The 18132-nt window shown below is 37.7% G+C and overlaps 1 protein-coding gene and 1 long non-coding RNA gene across 2 annotated transcripts; one reads left to right on the forward strand and one right to left on the reverse strand.

The window, feature by feature from the left end:
- Positions 1–372: 372 nt before the first annotated feature.
- LOC129793054 (uncharacterized) lies at positions 373–8275 on the forward strand. The gene is given in 5 exon segments (XM_055832601.1): positions 373–402; positions 1223–1331; positions 2419–2564; positions 7417–7476; positions 7478–8275. Coding segments are annotated over 5 exon segments (609 nt in total). The 3' UTR covers positions 7742–8275.
- A 6597-nt stretch (positions 8276–14872) lies between these two features.
- On the reverse strand, positions 14873–16429 carry LOC129794250 (uncharacterized). The gene is made up of 4 exons (XR_008751010.1): positions 16189–16429; positions 15914–16077; positions 15387–15798; positions 14873–15304 (listed from the first exon to the last, which is right to left on the reverse strand). It is a non-coding gene; the product is annotated as an uncharacterized LOC129794250 (long non-coding RNA).
- Positions 16430–18132: the final 1703 nt, after the last annotated feature.

The following is an 18132-nucleotide window of genomic DNA, read 5'->3' on the forward strand; positions in this document are numbered from 1 at the left end:
CACAAAAAACCGCCCTTTTTAGGGCGACAAAAACCTTGCATAAAGAGTTTTATTGAGTTTCTTAAAAAAAAAAAACATTAAATTTTCTTTAATAAATTAAACATTTTAATAAAATTATTATGTTTATTTAAAAAATAATTATTCATTTAAATTCTCTTAAGAATTAATTTTGTGGGCTCTGAAAAGAGCCATTTCTATGAGAACATAAATCTTTAGAAGGACGGTTCCAATAAGTGGGTGTGAAAAGTAATGTGGCGACGAAAATCGAGTTGAATTTTGACAAAAAGACGGTTCCAATAAGTGGGTGGGAAGTTGATGTGGGGTGGCGAATCGAGGACAAAAATTAGTTCTCTGCCAGCTCTCGCAGAGTTTATGTCTTCCGTGGAGGAAGACAACATTTTGGTGAGCTCCACTTCCCCGTGGGACGCATCCATCGTCTCTTGCGCATGGGAAATTATGCTGAGATTGCCGGTGCTGGTGCTCCTCCGGATTTCATGATGCACAAAAAAACCGCCCTTTTCAGGGCGACTAAAACAATGCATAAAGAGTTTAAATGAATTTCTTAAAAAAAAAATCCATTTAATTTTATTAAATTAATTAACTGATCATCCGCAATGAAGGAATTTAATTTAATTGCTCATTGTGTGATGTTCTTCCCAACATTCAGGCAGTTCTCCTGCCCAAGAAGATGAAGAAGAAAGGCTAAATTCTCTGAATCATGTCATCCTCCGGATTTCATGATTTCGCACAAAAAATGCCCTTTTCAGGGCGACAAAAGTATTAAGTAAAGAGTTTATCTTGAGTTTCTTTAAAAAATCCTATAAAATTTTGTTTAATAAATTTCAATTAAAATAAATTCTTTTTTATTTAAAAAAAATTATTCTTTATTAAACTCTTTAAAATATTAATTTTGGGGGCTCTGAAAAGAACCATTTTAACTCACTTTGGGTGCCAAGCTCCCCATTGTACCGACGTGCACTCAAAAGAGTCGCACGCGATACTGATTCTCTTTTCCGTTGCTTCTTCTATTTATAGAGAAAGTTCCCCTAAACGAACGAGTAACTTTTCATCGAAGCGACCCGGAACTTTTAGGTAAAAGCATGCTATAAATAGAGGTGACGCCGTGGCTGAAAAATCAGTTCTTTGCGAGATCTCGTAGAGGCAACATGTTTCTTTACAGAGAAACAAAACTTTAGAGAAATCAAGGGAAATCTTCTTGCAGGAAAAGGAGATCGCCCTGCTCAGTGAGAAGCATTCCGAGGAGCTCTCTCTTAGTCACCTGCAGCTAGTTGTGGCCACAAAAACCATCGAAGAGCTGCGTGAGAAGCTGGGTTAGCATGAGAGTCGTCGTATGGACATTGCACAGACAGCGTCTGCATGGCGTCATGGAGGTACAGGCAGTGGTAGAAAGCCCTTGAAATCCTCTTGAATCCCACTCCTGACAACACAGCTCGTGCCCTGAAATTTTCTCTGCGTGAATTCCTGGTGCACACAAAAAAGAAGAAATTCTTCTGCGATGTATGTGGATTTAGCACGGGGCACTGAAAAAAATTCTCTAAAATCATGTCATCCTCCGGATTTCATGATTTTGTACCAAAAAATGCCCTTTTCAGGGCAAAAAGACATTAAATAAAGAGTTTTAATGAATTTTTATCCAAAAAAAAACCTTAAATATTATTTAATAAATTTTAATTGTAAAAATTTTTTATTTAAAAAAAATTATTCTTTATAATCTCTTTAAATTATTTATTCTGGGGGCTCTGAAAAGAGCCATTTCTTTGCATTTTGGGAGCCGTAGCTCCCCATTGCACCGACGCGCACTCGACAGAGTCGCACGCGATACTGATTCTCTTTTTCGTTGCATCTTCCTTTTATAGAGAAAGTTCCCCTAAACGAACAGGGTTACTTTTCATCAAAGCGAACGGGAACTTTTGGGTAAAAATCTGGCTGCTTAAGTTCGAGAATTTGTGGGAAATGCTGCTCGTGACAACCAGAAGACCAGGATAATTCCACGTCATCCTCCGGATTACATGATTTTGCACAAAAAACCGCCCTTTTCAGGGCGAAAAAAGACATTGAATAAAGAGTTATCATGAATTTCTTCTAAATAAGAAACTATTAAATTTTATTCAATAAATTTGGCGATTTTAAACAATTAGATTATTATTTTATACTTAAAAAACATAATTATTCATTTAAATTCTTTAAAGAATTAATTTGTGGGCTCTGAAAAGGGCCATTTTGTCTCATTTTGGAGCCTAAACAAACAGGATAACTTTTCATCGAAGCGACACGGAACTTTTGGGTAAAAGCATGCTATAAATAGAGGTGACGCCGTGACTGAAAAATCATTTCTCTGCGAGCTCTCGCAGAGTGAATGTCTTCTGTTGAGAAAGACAAAATGTTTTTTTTTTTCAGGGAAATGCATGAATGCGCAAAGGAAGGAGGAAAAGACACGCTCAATCCATGGTGAGCTCCACTTCCCCGTGGGTCGCATCCATTGTTTCCTGCGCATGGGAAACTATGCTGGGAATGCCGGTGCTGGTGCTCCTCCGGATTTGATGGTTTCGCACCAAGAAAAACGCCCTTTTCAGGGCGACAAAAATAAAGCATAAAGAGTTTAAATGAATTTATTTAATAAAAAAGTCATAAAATTTTATTTAATTAATTAGCTGGCCATCCGCAGAGAATTGAATTAATTTCTCTTTGGCGTAACAATTTCTCATCGTGGTGATCTACCCAACATTCAGGCAGTTCTCCTGCCCAAGAAGAGCAAAAAGAAGGCCTAAATTCTCTAAAATCATGTCATCCTCCGGATTTCATGAATTTGTACCAAAAAATGCCCTTTTCAGGGCAAAAAGACATTAAATAAAGAGTTTTAATGAATTTTTATCCAAAAAAAAAACATTAAATTTCATTTAATAAATTGTTTTTTATTTAAAAAAAAAAAGAATAATTATTCTTTATCAAACTCTTTAAAAAATAATTTTGGGCTCTGAAAAGAGCCATTTCTTTACATTTTGGGAGCCAAGCTCCACATTGTACCGACGTGCACTCGACAGAGTCACACGCGATACTGATTCTCTTTTTCGTTGCATCTTCTTTTTATAGAGAACTTTCCCCTAAACGAACATGGTTGCTTTTCATCAAAGCGAACGGGAACTTTTGGGTAAAAATCTGGCTGCTTAAGTTCGAGAATTTGTGGGAAATGCTGCTCATGACAACCAGAAGACCAGGATAATTCCACGTCATCCTCCGGATTACAAGATTTTGCACAAAAAAATGCCCTTTTCAGGGCAAAAAAGACATTGAATAAAGAGTTATCATGAATTTCTTCTAAATAAGAAACTATTAAATTTTATTCAATAAATTTGGCGTTTTTAATCAATTAGATTATTATTTTATACTTAAAAAACATAATTATTCATTTAAACTCATTAAAGAATTAATTTGTGGGCTCTGAAAAGGGCCATTTTGTCTCATTTTATAGCCTAAACAAACAGGATAACTTTTCATCGAAGCGACACGGAACTTTTGGGTAAAAACATGTTATAAAAAGAGGTGACGCCGTGGCTGAAAAATCATTTCTCTGCGAGCTCTCGCAGAGTGAATGTCTTCTGTTGAGGAAGACAAAATGTTTTTTTTTTTCAGGGAAATGCATGAATGCGCAAAGGAAGGAAGAAAAGACACGCTCAATCTATGGTGAGCTCCACTTCCCCGTGGGTCGCATCCATTGTTTCCTGCGCATGGGAAACTATGCTGGGAATGCCGGTGCTGGTGCTCCTTCGGATTTGATGGTTTCGCACCAAGAAAAACGCCCTTTTCAGGGCGACTAAAACAATGCATAAAGAGTAAATGAATTTCTTATAAAAAAATCCATTTAATTTTATTAAATTAATTAGCTGATCATCCGCAATGAAGGAATTTAATTTAATTGCTCATTGTGTGATGTTCTTCCCAACATTCAGGCAGTTCTCCTGCCCAAGAAGATGAAGAAGAAAGGCTAAATTCTCTGAATCGTGTCATCCTCCGGATTTCATGATTTCGCACAAAAAATGCCCTTTTCAGGGCAAAAAAAGACATTAAATGAAGTTTCATTGAGTTTCTATAAAAAAAAACATTAAATTGTACCTATTTAATAAATTTGAAATAAAATAAATTCTTTTTTATTTAAAAAAATAATTATTCTTTATTAAACTCTTTAAATTATTTAATTTGTGGGCTCTGAAAAGAGCCATTTCTTTGTATTTTTGGAGCCAAAGCTCCCCATTGCATCGACGTGCACTCAACAGAGTCACACGCGATACTGATTCTCTTTTTCGTTACATCTTCTTTTTATAGAGAGATTTCCCCTAAACGAACAGGGTTACTTTTCATCAAAGCGAACGGGAACTTTTGGGTAAAAATCTGGCTGCTTAAGTTCGAGAATTTGTGGGAAATGCTGCTCATGACAACCAGAAGACCAGGATAATTCCACGTCATCCTCCGGATTACAAGATTTTACACAAAAAAATGCCCTTTTCAGGGCAAAAAAGACATTGAATAAAGAGTTATCATGAATTTCTTCTAAATAAGAAACTATTAAATTTTATTCAATAAATTTGGCGATTTTAAACAATTAGATTATTATTTTATACTTAAAAAACATAATTATTCATTTAAATTCTTTAAAGAATTAATTTGTGGGCTCTGAAAAGGGCCATTTTGTCTCATTTTGGAGCCTAAACAAACAGGATAACTTTTCATCGAAGCGACACGGAACTTTTGGGTAAAAGCATGCTATAAATAGAGGTGACGCCGTGACTGAAAAATCATTTCTCTGCGAGCTCTCGCAGAGTGAATGTCTTCTGTTGAGAAAGACAAAATGTTTTTTTTTTTCAGGGAAATGCATGAATGCGCAAAGGAAGGAGGAAAAGACACGCTCAATCCATGGTGAGCTCCACTTCCCCGTGGGTCGCATCCATTGTTTCCTGCGCATGGGAAACTATGCTGGGAATGCCGGTGCTGGTGCTCCTCCGGATTTGATGGTTTCGCACCAAGAAAAACGCCCTTTTCAGGGCGACAAAAATAAAGCATAAAGAGTTTAAATGAATTTATTTAATAAAAAAGTCATAAAATTTTATTTAATTAATTAGCTGGCCATCCGCAGAGAATTGAATTAATTTCTCTTTGGCGTAACAATTTCTCATCGTGGTGATCTACCCAACATTCAGGCAGTTCTCCTGCCCAAGAAGAGCAAAAAGAAGGCCTAAATTCTCTAAAATCATGTCATCCTCCGGATTTCATGATTTTGTACCAAAAAATGCCCTTTTCAGGGCAAAAAGACATTAAATAAAGAGTTTTAATGAATTTTTATCCAAAAAAAAAACATTAAATTTCATTTAATAAATTGTTTTTTATTTAAAAAAAAAAAGAATAATTATTCTTTATCAAACTCTTTAAAAAATAATTTTGGGCTCTGAAAAGAGCCATTTCTTTACATTTTGGGAGCCAAGCTCCACATTGTACCGACGTGCACTCGACAGAGTCACACGCGATACTGATTCTCTTTTTCGTTGCATCTTCTTTTTATAGAGAACTTTCCCCTAAACGAACATGGTTGCTTTTCATCAAAGCGAACGGGAACTTTTGGGTAAAAATCTGGCTGCTTAAGTTCGAGAATTTGTGGGAAATGCTGCTCATGACAACCAGAAGACCAGGATAATTCCACGTCATCCTCCGGATTACAAGATTTTGCACAAAAAAATGCCCTTTTCAGGGCAAAAAAGACATTGAATAAAGAGTTATCATGAATTTCTTCTAAATAAGAAACTATTAAATTTTATTCAATAAATTTGGCGTTTTTAATCAATTAGATTATTATTTTATACTTAAAAAACATAATTATTCATTTAAACTCATTAAAGAATTAATTTGTGGGCTCTGAAAAGGGCCATTTTGTCTCATTTTATAGCCTAAACAAACAGGATAACTTTTCATCGAAGCGACACGGAACTTTTGGGTAAAAACATGTTATAAAAAGAGGTGACGCCGTGGCTGAAAAATCATTTCTCTGCGAGCTCTCGCAGAGTGAATGTCTTCTGTTGAGGAAGACAAAATGTTTTTTTTTCAGGGAAATGCATGAATGCGCAAAGGAATAAGGAAGAAAAAGACACGCTCAAACCATGGTGGGCTCCACTTCCCCGTGGGTCGCATCCATTGTTTCCTGCGCATGGGAAACTATGATGAGAATTCCGGTGCTGGTGCTCCTCCGGATTTGATGGTTTCGCACCAAGAAAAGCGCTCTTCTCAGGGCGAAAAAAACCTTGTATAAAGAGTTTTATTGGATTTCTTAAAAAAAAAACTATTTAATTTATTTTATTAGCTGATCATCCGCAGAGAATTGAATTAATTTCTCTTTGGCGTAACAATTTTTCATCGTGGTGATCTACCCAACATTCAGGCAGTTCTCCTGTCCAAGAAGAGCAAGAAGAAGGCATAAAATTATCCCAAATCATGTCATTCTCCGGATTACATGATTTTGTACAAAAAAACGCCCTTTTCAGTGCGACAAAAACCTTACATAAAGAGTTTGTGTGAATTTCTTAAAATTTTTTGTACCAAAAAATGCCCTTTTCAGGGCAAAAAGACATTGAATAAAGAGTTTTAATGAATTTTTATCCAAAAAAAAAACATTTAATTTTATTAAATAAATTTTAATTAAATAAATTGTTTTTTTATTTAAAAAAAGAAAGAATAATTATTCTTTAATAAACTCTTTAAAATATTAATTTTGGGGGCTCTGAAAAGAGCCATTTCTTTGCATTTTGGGAGCCAAGCTCCCCATTGCATCGATGTGCACTCGACAGAGTCGCACGCGATACTGAATCTCTTTTTCGTTGCATCTTCTTTTTATAGAGAAAGTTCCCCTAAACGAACAAGGTTGCTTTTCATCGAAGCGAACGGGAACTTTTGGGTAAAAATCTGGCTGCTTAAGTTCGAGAATTTGTGGGAAATGCTGCTCGTAACAACCAGAAGACCAGGATAATTCCACGTCATCCTCCGGATTACATGATTTTGCACAAAAAAATGCCCTTTTCAGGGCAAAAAAAGACATTGAATAAGGAGTTATCATGAATTTCTTCTAAATAAGAAACGATTAAATTTTTTTCAATGAATTTGGCGTTTTTAATCATTTAAATTATTATTTTATATTTAAAAAACATAATTATTCATTTAAACTCATAAAAGAATTAATTTGTGGGCTCTGAAAAGGGCCATTTTGTCTCATTTTAGAGCCTAAACAAACAGGATAACTTTTCATCGAAGCGACACGGAACTTTTGGGTAAAAACATGTTATAAATAGAGGTGACGCCGTGACTGAAAAATCATTTCTCTGCGAGCTCTCGTAGAGTTAACATATTTTTATTTTTCAGATGTCGGCCGAGAAGCTGGCCCCATTCATCCGCAGATGCTTGAAATCTGCCGTCGAAAGTGGGTGCTCTTGTACAAACAAAGGGAAAGGGAGCATCTGGCTCCTGCAAATTGGCCATAACAGCCAAGGCTGAAGAGAAAACAACAAAACAGAAGCCACGTGCCCCGAAGAGAGCTGCAACAAGTGAGAAGAAAGCAAAGAAAGCCCCAGCATTGCTAAAGAAGCCAACGGCAGCAGCAAAGAAAGCTGTGACGGCAAAGAAGCCAAGTGATGAGAAGAAGACCCCGCTGCTTCACGGAAAAATGCTGGTGAAGCAAAGAAGGTAGCGCCAAAGCACAAACCAACAAATCCATCTGCAAAATCAGCGGGAAACCGAAAACACCAAAGAATGCTGCTGACCCCAAAAAGACAGTCACAATGAAGAAGTAAAATTCTTCATTGAAATCCACATTATTTTCTCCCATACAGCGAAAAACAAAACAAAACAGCCCTTTTCAGGGCTCTCAGAAAATCCATAAAGAGTTGATCAATGAATTTCACTATTTTTAAAAAACTTAATTCTCTAAAATCATGTCATCCTCCGGATTTCATGATTTTATACAAAAAAAAAACGCACTTTTCAGGGCGAAAAAAAGACATTAATTAGCTGGCCATCCGCAGTTAGGAAATTGAATTAATTGCTATCTGGCGCAACAATTGCGAACAAAAAACCGCCCTTTTCAGGGCGACAAGAACATTGAATAAAGAGTTTTATTGAATTTCTTTAAAGAAAAAAAAAGCCATAAAATTTTATTTAATAAATTTTAATTCAATAAATTCTTTTGTACTTAAAAAAATATTTTAATTATTCATTTTTTAACTCTTTAAAAAAATTAATTTTGTGGGCTCTGAAAAGAGCCATTTTAACTCTTTTTGGGAGCCAAACCAATTCCCTGCTGGCTTCCATGTGGCCGTACAGCAATCCCCAGCCGCATAAATATCCACCAGGGATGTTCGCATGAGTTCATTGACTGAAATCCCACCGTCTGTGGCACGCTCCAGTGGTGAATCTACCGTGTAATCAATTCTGGGATTGACACCACTTGCTGAAACGACAAAGTCGCACTCAAGAGTTAGTGAATGTTGACGGAATCCGGGAGATTGCGTCCACTTCCGGAAACATCGGGCATTCAATGCCAATCGGGACCCAAGGCTGCTCCATTAGTTCCCTGCGTTTCACCTGCGGAGAAGAAGGAACAAAGTTTAATCGATTTAATCAATTTTTGAGAGATCCTTAAGAGGAAAATTAGTAATCGTCTCACCATACTGGAGCCTTTTCCCTGCAGATTCTTCTTGAAGAATTCAGCAGCTCCTGGATCAAGGAATGTGGAGGAAATGAGATTGATTATCCCTGACTACCCAATCAATTGTAACAGCTTTCACTGCGTAGGCAATCTCACTGGCAATTCCACCATTTCCCACGAAAACAATTCTCTTACTATCCGTGATCCTTCTCTGAAATTCCTGCACTGATTCTGTGTCACGAATCCCAATTACATGGGGGTGCTCTTCTATTAAATTGGGACGAGCTCCTGTGCAGAATGAGTCGAGACTCTGTTACGAGGATTATTTTCTCTTCTGGACAGAGAAAGGCAATTGTCTCAGCACACGATACTCCGGCAATTCCTCCTCCCCCCACAATCCCCCGGAATTAAGCAGAAGATTACACGAGACCTGCAAACAACACCAAAATCATCAGAAGAGTTCTTAACATAAAAATAATGCAAAATTCTTACCCGGAAGAAGGGAATTTTCTGAAACCAACAAACTCCCAACAATAAAAACTAACCTCAACACGGAGCTTCTGCTTCTTGGCGCCCCAGTCACCAGGTCACCACACACCTTCTCCAGGGAACGCACATTCCGGGATGTGAGGGTGATGCGAATATACGATGAACTGAAGCAACTTCCGCCTGGGGCTTCTCCTCAATATCTTTAGCAAACTGCAGCAGCCTGTGGAAAACACGTTGCGATCTAATTTTTTTTACATTTCTCACGAAAAACAAACAAAATCACGCGTATTTCTACGAATTGACCACAAAATGGGATTATGCTGGAACTTACCATGCTTTGGGAGATGTTTCCTGGGCGAGATGGTTGTTTTTCACGTAAAAATTGCAACCAGCGCTGAATCAGAACAACTGACTCGCACGAACGCTTGCAGAGCACAAAAAAGGAACCCTCCTACGCCAACTTTTTAACAAGGGGAAAACTTCCATGGAATTTCTTTGATGAAGTTCACTCGAAGAAAGACAATATTGTGGATATTTTGTCCAGCATTTTTACACGTTTTAATTACACGTTTTATGACCAAATATTGTGAAAATTAACCACGACATTTTTCCTCATTTCCGTTTTTTTTTTGATTGAGGTTTTAACGTAATTTCATGTTTCTCACTTTTTCACTTCTTCACAGCTAACAGCGCCAAAAGCTTCCAGCGGAGCTTTTTGAAACTGATTCCACCTGATTTCTTTCTTCTGCAAGATCCGGAGGAATCTGCCCGGAATTCCCCTTTTAGCTGTGAAACAGAGTTCCAGGAAAAGCAGGAAGCCTTGGAGTACGCATATCCTGAACATTGGCAAGTGGGGCAGCAGCTGAGTGAACGAATTGAGGGTTCGGTGTCTTTTCTGCGTGAGATTGATTCATTTCTGAAGGATCACGGAGCTGAGAGAACACCTGGAAAGCAATCGGGGAAGTCTATAATCAATCTCAGTGACATTTCAATGGGAGATCTTCAATCCCTGGGCAGGAGTGGAGATTTTGAGACCATGCCGAGGGGGGATTTGCAGCATGAGAAGGCAACACACAATGCACTGCAAAGGCACACAGAATCAATGGGTAGGAGGATGAGGGGATCGAGGGATTTTGAGACTTCCACCCCGGCAGTTAATAGAAGTCTCAATTTCTCATCAAATGCCCAAGATGCTCCTCTGATTAATCTCAGTGATCTCTTCAGAACAAGAATGAAGTGTTTCATGCAAAATTAATCCTCCTCACAAAGGCAAATGACGACGTGAAGGAGATTACGAAGAAGCAGATGGAACAGCCTGGAGAGTTGAGTAACTTCTGCGTGAATTCCTGGTGCACACAAAAGAGAAGAAATTCCTCTGCGATGTATGTGGATTCAGCAAGGGGCGCCTGAAAAAATTCTCTAAAATCATGTCATCCTCCGGATTTCATGATTTTGTACCAAAAAATGCCCTTTTCAGGGCAAAAAAAGACATTAAATAAAGAGTTTTAATAGATTTCTAAAAAAACCACTAAAAATTTAATAAATTTTAATTAAATAAATTCTTTTTTTATTTAAAAAAAAAATTTAATTATTCATTTAAACTCTTCAAAAATTAATTTTGGGCTCTGAAAAGAGCCATTTCTTTGCATTTTGGGAGCCAAGCTCCCCATTGTACCGACGTGCACTCGACAGAGTCGCACGCGATACTGATTCTCTTTTTCGTTGCTTCTTCTTTTTATAGAGAGATTTCCACTAAACGAACGGGTAACTTTTCATCGAAGCGACCCGGCACTTTTGGGTAAAAACATGTTATAAATAGAGGTGACGCCGTGGCTGAAAAATTATTTCTCTGCGAGCTCTCGTGGAGTAAATGTCTTCTGTAAAGGAAGAATAAACATGCTGGACTTCGTCATCTTCAGCATTTCATGATTTCTCACAAAAAACCGCCCTTTTCAGGGCGACAAAAGCAGGACATAAAGAGTTTTAATGAATTTCTTAAAAATAATCATTTAATTTTATTTAATTAATAAGCTGATCATCCGCAATGAAAGAATTGAATTTAATTGGGCAGAGTGTGGTGTTCTATCCAACATCCAGAAAGTTCTCCTGCCCAAGAAGAGCAAGAAGGCCTAAATTCTCTCAAATCATGTCATCCTCCGGATTTCATGATTTTGCACAAAAACCCGCCCTTTTTAGGGCGAAAAAACATTGCATAAGGAGTTTAAATGAATTTCTTTGAAAAAATCATTAAATTTTCTTTAATAAAAACATATTTTTATTAAACAAAAAATAATAATTATTCTTTGTTAAACTCTTTAAATTATTAATTTTAGGGGCTCTGAAAAGAGCCATTTTAATTCATTTTGGGAGCCAAGCTCCCCATTGTATCGACGTGCACTCGACAGAGTCGCACGCGATACTGATTCTCTTTTTCGTTGCATCTTCTTTTTATAGAGAGATTTCCACTAAACGAACGGGTAACTTTTCATCGAAGCGACCCGGCACTTTTGGGTAAAAACATGTTATAAATAGAGGTGACGCCGTGGCTGAAAAATTATTTCTCTGCGAGCTCTCGTGGAGTAAATGTCTTCTGTAGAGGAAGACAAAACTTTTTTTTTTTCAGGGAAATGTTTGAATGCGGAAATGAAGGAGGAAAAGACACGCTCAAACCATGGTGAGCTCCACCTCCCCGTGGGACGTAATCCATCGTCTCTTGCGCATGGGAAACCATGCTGAGAATGCCGGTGCTGGTGCTCCTCCGGATTTCATGATTTTGCACAAAAAACCGCCCTTTTCAGGGCGACAAAATATTTCATAAAGAGTTTTATTGGATTTCTTAAAAAAACCAATAAATTAGACGTTTTAATTCTTTTTTATTTAAAAAAAATATTTTAATTATCCATTTATTCTCTTTAAAAAAAATAATTTTGTGGGCTCTCAAAAGAGCAATTTCTTTGCATTTTGGGAGCCAAGCTCCCCATTGTATCGATGTGCACTCGACAGAGTCGCACGCGATACTGATTCTCTTTTCCGTTGCATCTTCTTTTTATAGAGAACTTTCCCCTAAACGAACAGGGTTGCTTTTCATCAAAGCGACCCGGAACTTTTGGGTAAAAATCTGGCTGCTTAAGTTCGAGAATTTGTGGGAAATGCTGCTCGTGACAACCAGAAGATCAGGATAATTCCACGTCATCCTCTGGATTACATGATTTTGCACAAAAAACCGCCCTTTTCTGGGCAAAAAAAGACATTGAATAAAGAGTTATCATGAATTTCTTCTAAATAAGAAACGATTAAATTTTTTGCAATGAATTTAGCGTTTTTAAACAATTAGATTATTATTTTATACTTAAAAAACATAATTATTCATTTAAACTCATTAAAGAATTAATTTGTGGGCTCTGAAAAGGGCCATTTTGTCTCATTTTGGAGCCTAAACGAACAGGATAACTTTTCATCGAAGCGACACGGAACTTTTGGGTAAAAACATGTTATAAATAGAGGTGACGCCGTGACTGAAAAATCATTTCTCTGCGAGCTCTCGCAGAGTGAATGTCTTCTGTTGAGGAAGACAAAATGTTTTTTTTTTTCAGGAAAATGTTTTGAATGCGGAAAGGAATAAGGAGAAAAAGACACGCTCAAACCATGGTGGGCTCCACCTCCCCGTGGGTCGCATCCATTGTTTCCTGCGCATGGGAAACTATGATGAGAATTCCGGTGCTGGTGCTCCTCCGGATTTGATGGTTTCGCACCAAGAAAAGCGCTCTTCTCAGGGCGAAAAAAACCTTGTATAAAGAGTTTTATTGGATTTCTTAAAAAAAAAAACTATTTAATTTATTTTATTAGCTGATCATCCGCAGAGAATTGAATTAATTTCTCTTTGGCGTAACAATTTTTCATCGTGGTGATCTACCCAACATTCAGGCAGTTCTCCTGTCCAAGAAGAGCAAGAAGAAGGCATAAAATTATCCCAAATCATGTCATTCTCCGGATTACATGATTTTGTACAAAAAAACGCCCTTTTCAGTGCGACAAAAACCTTACATAAAGAGTTTGTGTGAATTTCTTAAAATTTTTTGTACCAAAAAATGCCCTTTTCAGGGCAAAAAGACATTGAATAAAGAGTTTTAATGAATTTTTATCCAAAAAAAAAACATTTAATTTTATTAAATAAATTTTAATTAAATAAATTGTTTTTTTATTTAAAAAAAGAAAGAATAATTATTCTTTAATAAACTCTTTAAAATATTAATTTTGGGGGCTCTGAAAAGAGCCATTTCTTTGCATTTTGGGAGCCAAGCTCCCCATTGCATCGATGTGCACTCGACAGAGTCGCACGCGATACTGAATCTCTTTTTCGTTGCATCTTCTTTTTATAGAGAAAGTTCCCCTAAACGAACAAGGTTGCTTTTCATCGAAGCGAACGGGAACTTTTGGGTAAAAATCTGGCTGCTTAAGTTCGAGAATTTGTGGGAAATGCTGCTCGTAACAACCAGAAGACCAGGATAATTCCACGTCATCCTCCGGATTACATGATTTTGCACAAAAAAATGCCCTTTTCAGGGCAAAAAAAGACATTGAATAAGGAGTTATCATGAATTTCTTCTAAATAAGAAACGATTAAATTTTTTTCAATGAATTTGGCGTTTTTAATCATTTAAATTATTATTTTATATTTAAAAAACATAATTATTCATTTAAACTCATAAAAGAATTAATTTGTGGGCTCTGAAAAGGGCCATTTTGTCTCATTTTAGAGCCTAAACAAACAGGATAACTTTTCATCGAAGCGACACGGAACTTTTGGGTAAAAACATGTTATAAATAGAGGTGACGCCGTGACTGAAAAATCATTTCTCTGCGAGCTCTCGTAGAGTTAACATATTTTTATTTTTCAGATGTCGGCCGAGAAGCTGGCCCCATTCATCCGCAGATGCTTGAAATCTGCCGTCGAAAGTGGGTGCTCTTGTACAAACAAAGGGAAAGGGAGCATCTGGCTCCTGCAAATTGGCCATAACAGCCAAGGCTGAAGAGAAAACAACAAAACAGAAGCCACGTGCCCCGAAGAGAGCTGCAACAAGTGAGAAGAAAGCAAAGAAAGCCCCAGCATTGCTAAAGAAGCCAACGGCAGCAGCAAAGAAAGCTGTGACGGCAAAGAAGCCAAGTGATGAGAAGAAGACCCCGCTGCTTCACGGAAAAATGCTGGTGAAGCAAAGAAGGTAGCGCCAAAGCACAAACCAACAAATCCATCTGCAAAATCAGCGGGAAACCGAAAACACCAAAGAATGCTGCTGACCCCAAAAAGACAGTCACAATGAAGAAGTAAAATTCTTCATTGAAATCCACATTATTTTCTCCCATACAGCGAAAAACAAAACAAAACAGCCCTTTTCAGGGCTCTCAGAAAATCCATAAAGAGTTGATCAATGAATTTCACTATTTTTAAAAAACTTAATTCTCTAAAATCATGTCATCCTCCGGATTTCATGATTTTATACAAAAAAAAAAACGCACTTTTCAGGGCGAAAAAAAGACATTAATTAGCTGGCCATCCGCAGTTAGGAAATTGAATTAATTGCTATCTGGCGCAACAATTGCGAACAAAAAACCGCCCTTTTCAGGGCGACAAGAACATTGAATAAAGAGTTTTATTGAATTTCTTTAAAGAAAAAAAAAGCCATAAAATTTTATTTAATAAATTTTAATTCAATAAATTCTTTTGTACTTAAAAAAATATTTTAATTATTCATTTTTTAACTCTTTAAAAAAATTAATTTTGTGGGCTCTGAAAAGAGCCATTTTAACTCTTTTTGGGAGCCAAACCAATTCCCTGCTGGCTTCCATGTGGCCGTACAGCAATCCCCAGCCGCATAAATATCCACCAGGGATGTTCGCATGAGTTCATTGACTGAAATCCCACCGTCTGTGGCACGCTCCAGTGGTGAATCTACCGTGTAATCAATTCTGGGATTGACACCACTTGCTGAAACGACAAAGTCGCACTCAAGAGTTAGTGAATGTTGACGGAATCCGGGAGATTGCGTCCACTTCCGGAAACATCGGGCATTCAATGCCAATCGGGACCCAAGGCTGCTCCATTAGTTCCCTGCGTTTCACCTGCGGAGAAGAAGGAACAAAGTTTAATCGATTTAATCAATTTTTGAGAGATCCTTAAGAGGAAAATTAGTAATCGTCTCACCATACTGGAGCCTTTTCCCTGCAGATTCTTCTTGAAGAATTCAGCAGCTCCTGGATCAAGGAATGTGGAGGAAATGAGATTGATTATCCCTGACTACCCAATCAATTGTAACAGCTTTCACTGCGTAGGCAATCTCACTGGCAATTCCACCATTTCCCACGAAAACAATTCTCTTACTATCCGTGATCCTTCTCTGAAATTCCTGCACTGATTCTGTGTCACGAATCCCAATTACATGGGGGTGCTCTTCTATTAAATTGGGACGAGCTCCTGTGCAGAATGAGTCGAGACTCTGTTACGAGGATTATTTTCTCTTCTGGACAGAGAAAGGCAATTGTCTCAGCACACGATACTCCGGCAATTCCTCCTCCCCCCACAATCCCCCGGAATTAAGCAGAAGATTACACGAGACCTGCAAACAACACCAAAATCATCAGAAGAGTTCTTAACATAAAAATAATGCAAAATTCTTACCCGGAAGAAGGGAATTTTCTGAAACCAACAAACTCCCAACAATAAAAACTAACCTCAACACGGAGCTTCTGCTTCTTGGCGCCCCAGTCACCAGGTCACCACACACCTTCTCCAGGGAACGCACATTCCGGGATGTGAGGGTGATGCGAATATACGATGAACTGAAGCAACTTCCGCCTGGGGCTTCTCCTCAATATCTTTAGCAAACTGCAGCAGCCTGTGGAAAACACGTTGCGATCTAATTTTTTTTACATTTCTCACGAAAAACAAACAAAATCACGCGTATTTCTACGAATTGACCACAAAATGGGATTATGCTGGAACTTACCATGCTTTGGGAGATGTTTCCTGGGCGAGATGGTTGTTTTTCACGTAAAAATTGCAACCAGCGCTGAATCAGAACAACTGACTCGCACGAACGCTTGCAGAGCACAAAAAAGGAACCCTCCTACGCCAACTTTTTAACAAGGGGAAAACTTCCATGGAATTTCTTTGATGAAGTTCACTCGAAGAAAGACAATATTGTGGATATTTTGTCCAGCATTTTTACACGTTTTAATTACACGTTTTATGACCAAATATTGTGAAAATTAACCACGACATTTTTCCTCATTTCCGTTTTTTTTTTGATTGAGGTTTTAACGTAATTTCATGTTTCTCACTTTTTCACTTCTTCACAGCTAACAGCGCCAAAAGCTTCCAGCGGAGCTTTTTGAAACTGATTCCACCTGATTTCTTTCTTCTGCAAGATCCGGAGGAATCTGCCCGGAATTCCCCTTTTAGCTGTGAAACAGAGTTCCAGGAAAAGCAGGAAGCCTTGGAGTACGCATATCCTGAACATTGGCAAGTGGGGCAGCAGCTGAGTGAACGAATTGAGGGTTCGGTGTCTTTTCTGCGTGAGATTGATTCATTTCTGAAGGATCACGGAGCTGAGAGAACACCTGGAAAGCAATCGGGGAAGTCTATAATCAATCTCAGTGACATTTCAATGGGAGATCTTCAATCCCTGGGCAGGAGTGGAGATTTTGAGACCATGCCGAGGGGGGATTTGCAGCATGAGAAGGCAACACACAATGCACTGCAAAGGCACACAGAATCAATGGGTAGGAGGATGAGGGGATCGAGGGATTTTGAGACTTCCACCCCGGCAGTTAATAGAAGTCTCAATTTCTCATCAAATGCCCAAGATGCTCCTCTGATTAATCTCAGTGATCTCTTCAGAACAAGAATGAAGTGTTTCATGCAAAATTAATCCTCCTCACAAAGGCAAATGACGACGTGAAGGAGATTACGAAGAAGCAGATGGAACAGCCTGGAGAGTTGAGTAACTTCTGCGTGAATTCCTGGTGCACACAAAAGAGAAGAAATTCCTCTGCGATGTATGTGGATTCAGCAAGGGGCGCCTGAAAAAATTCTCTAAAATCATGTCATCCTCCGGATTTCATGATTTTGTACCAAAAAATGCCCTTTTCAGGGCAAAAAAAGACATTAAATAAAGAGTTTTAATAGATTTCTAAAAAAACCACTAAAAATTTAATAAATTTTAATTAAATAAATTCTTTTTTTATTTAAAAAAAAAATTTAATTATTCATTTAAACTCTTCAAAAATTAATTTTGGGCTCTGAAAAGAGCCATTTCTTTGCATTTTGGGAGCCAAGCTCCCCATTGTACCGACGTGCACTCGACAGAGTCGCACGCGATACTGATTCTCTTTTTCGTTGCTTCTTCTTTTTATAGAGAGATTTCCACTAAACGAACGGGTAACTTTTCATCGAAGCGACCCGGCACTTTTGGGTAAAAACATGTTATAAATAGAGGTGACGCCGTGGCTGAAAAATTATTTCTCTGCGAGCTCTCGTGGAGTAAATGTCTTCTGTAAAGGAAGAATAAACATGCTGGACTTCGTCATCTTCAGCATTTCATGATTTCTCACAAAAAACCGCCCTTTTCAGGGCGACAAAAGCAGGACATAAAGAGTTTTAATGAATTTCTTAAAAATAATCATTTAATTTTATTTAATTAATAAGCTGATCATCCGCAATGAAAGAATTGAATTTAATTGGGCAGAGTGTGGTGTTCTATCCAACATCCAGAAAGTTCTCCTGCCCAAGAAGAGCAAGAAGGCCTAAATTCTCTCAAATCATGTCATCCTCCGGATTTCATGATTTTGCACAAAAACCCGCCCTTTTTAGGGCGAAAAAACATTGCATAAGGAGTTTAAATGAATTTCTTTGAAAAAATCATTAAATTTTCTTTAATAAAAACATATTT

Source organism: Lutzomyia longipalpis, chromosome 3, assembly GCF_024334085.1.
Source record: "Lutzomyia longipalpis isolate SR_M1_2022 chromosome 3, ASM2433408v1".
NCBI classification, from domain to species: domain Eukaryota; kingdom Metazoa; phylum Arthropoda; class Insecta; order Diptera; family Psychodidae; genus Lutzomyia; species Lutzomyia longipalpis.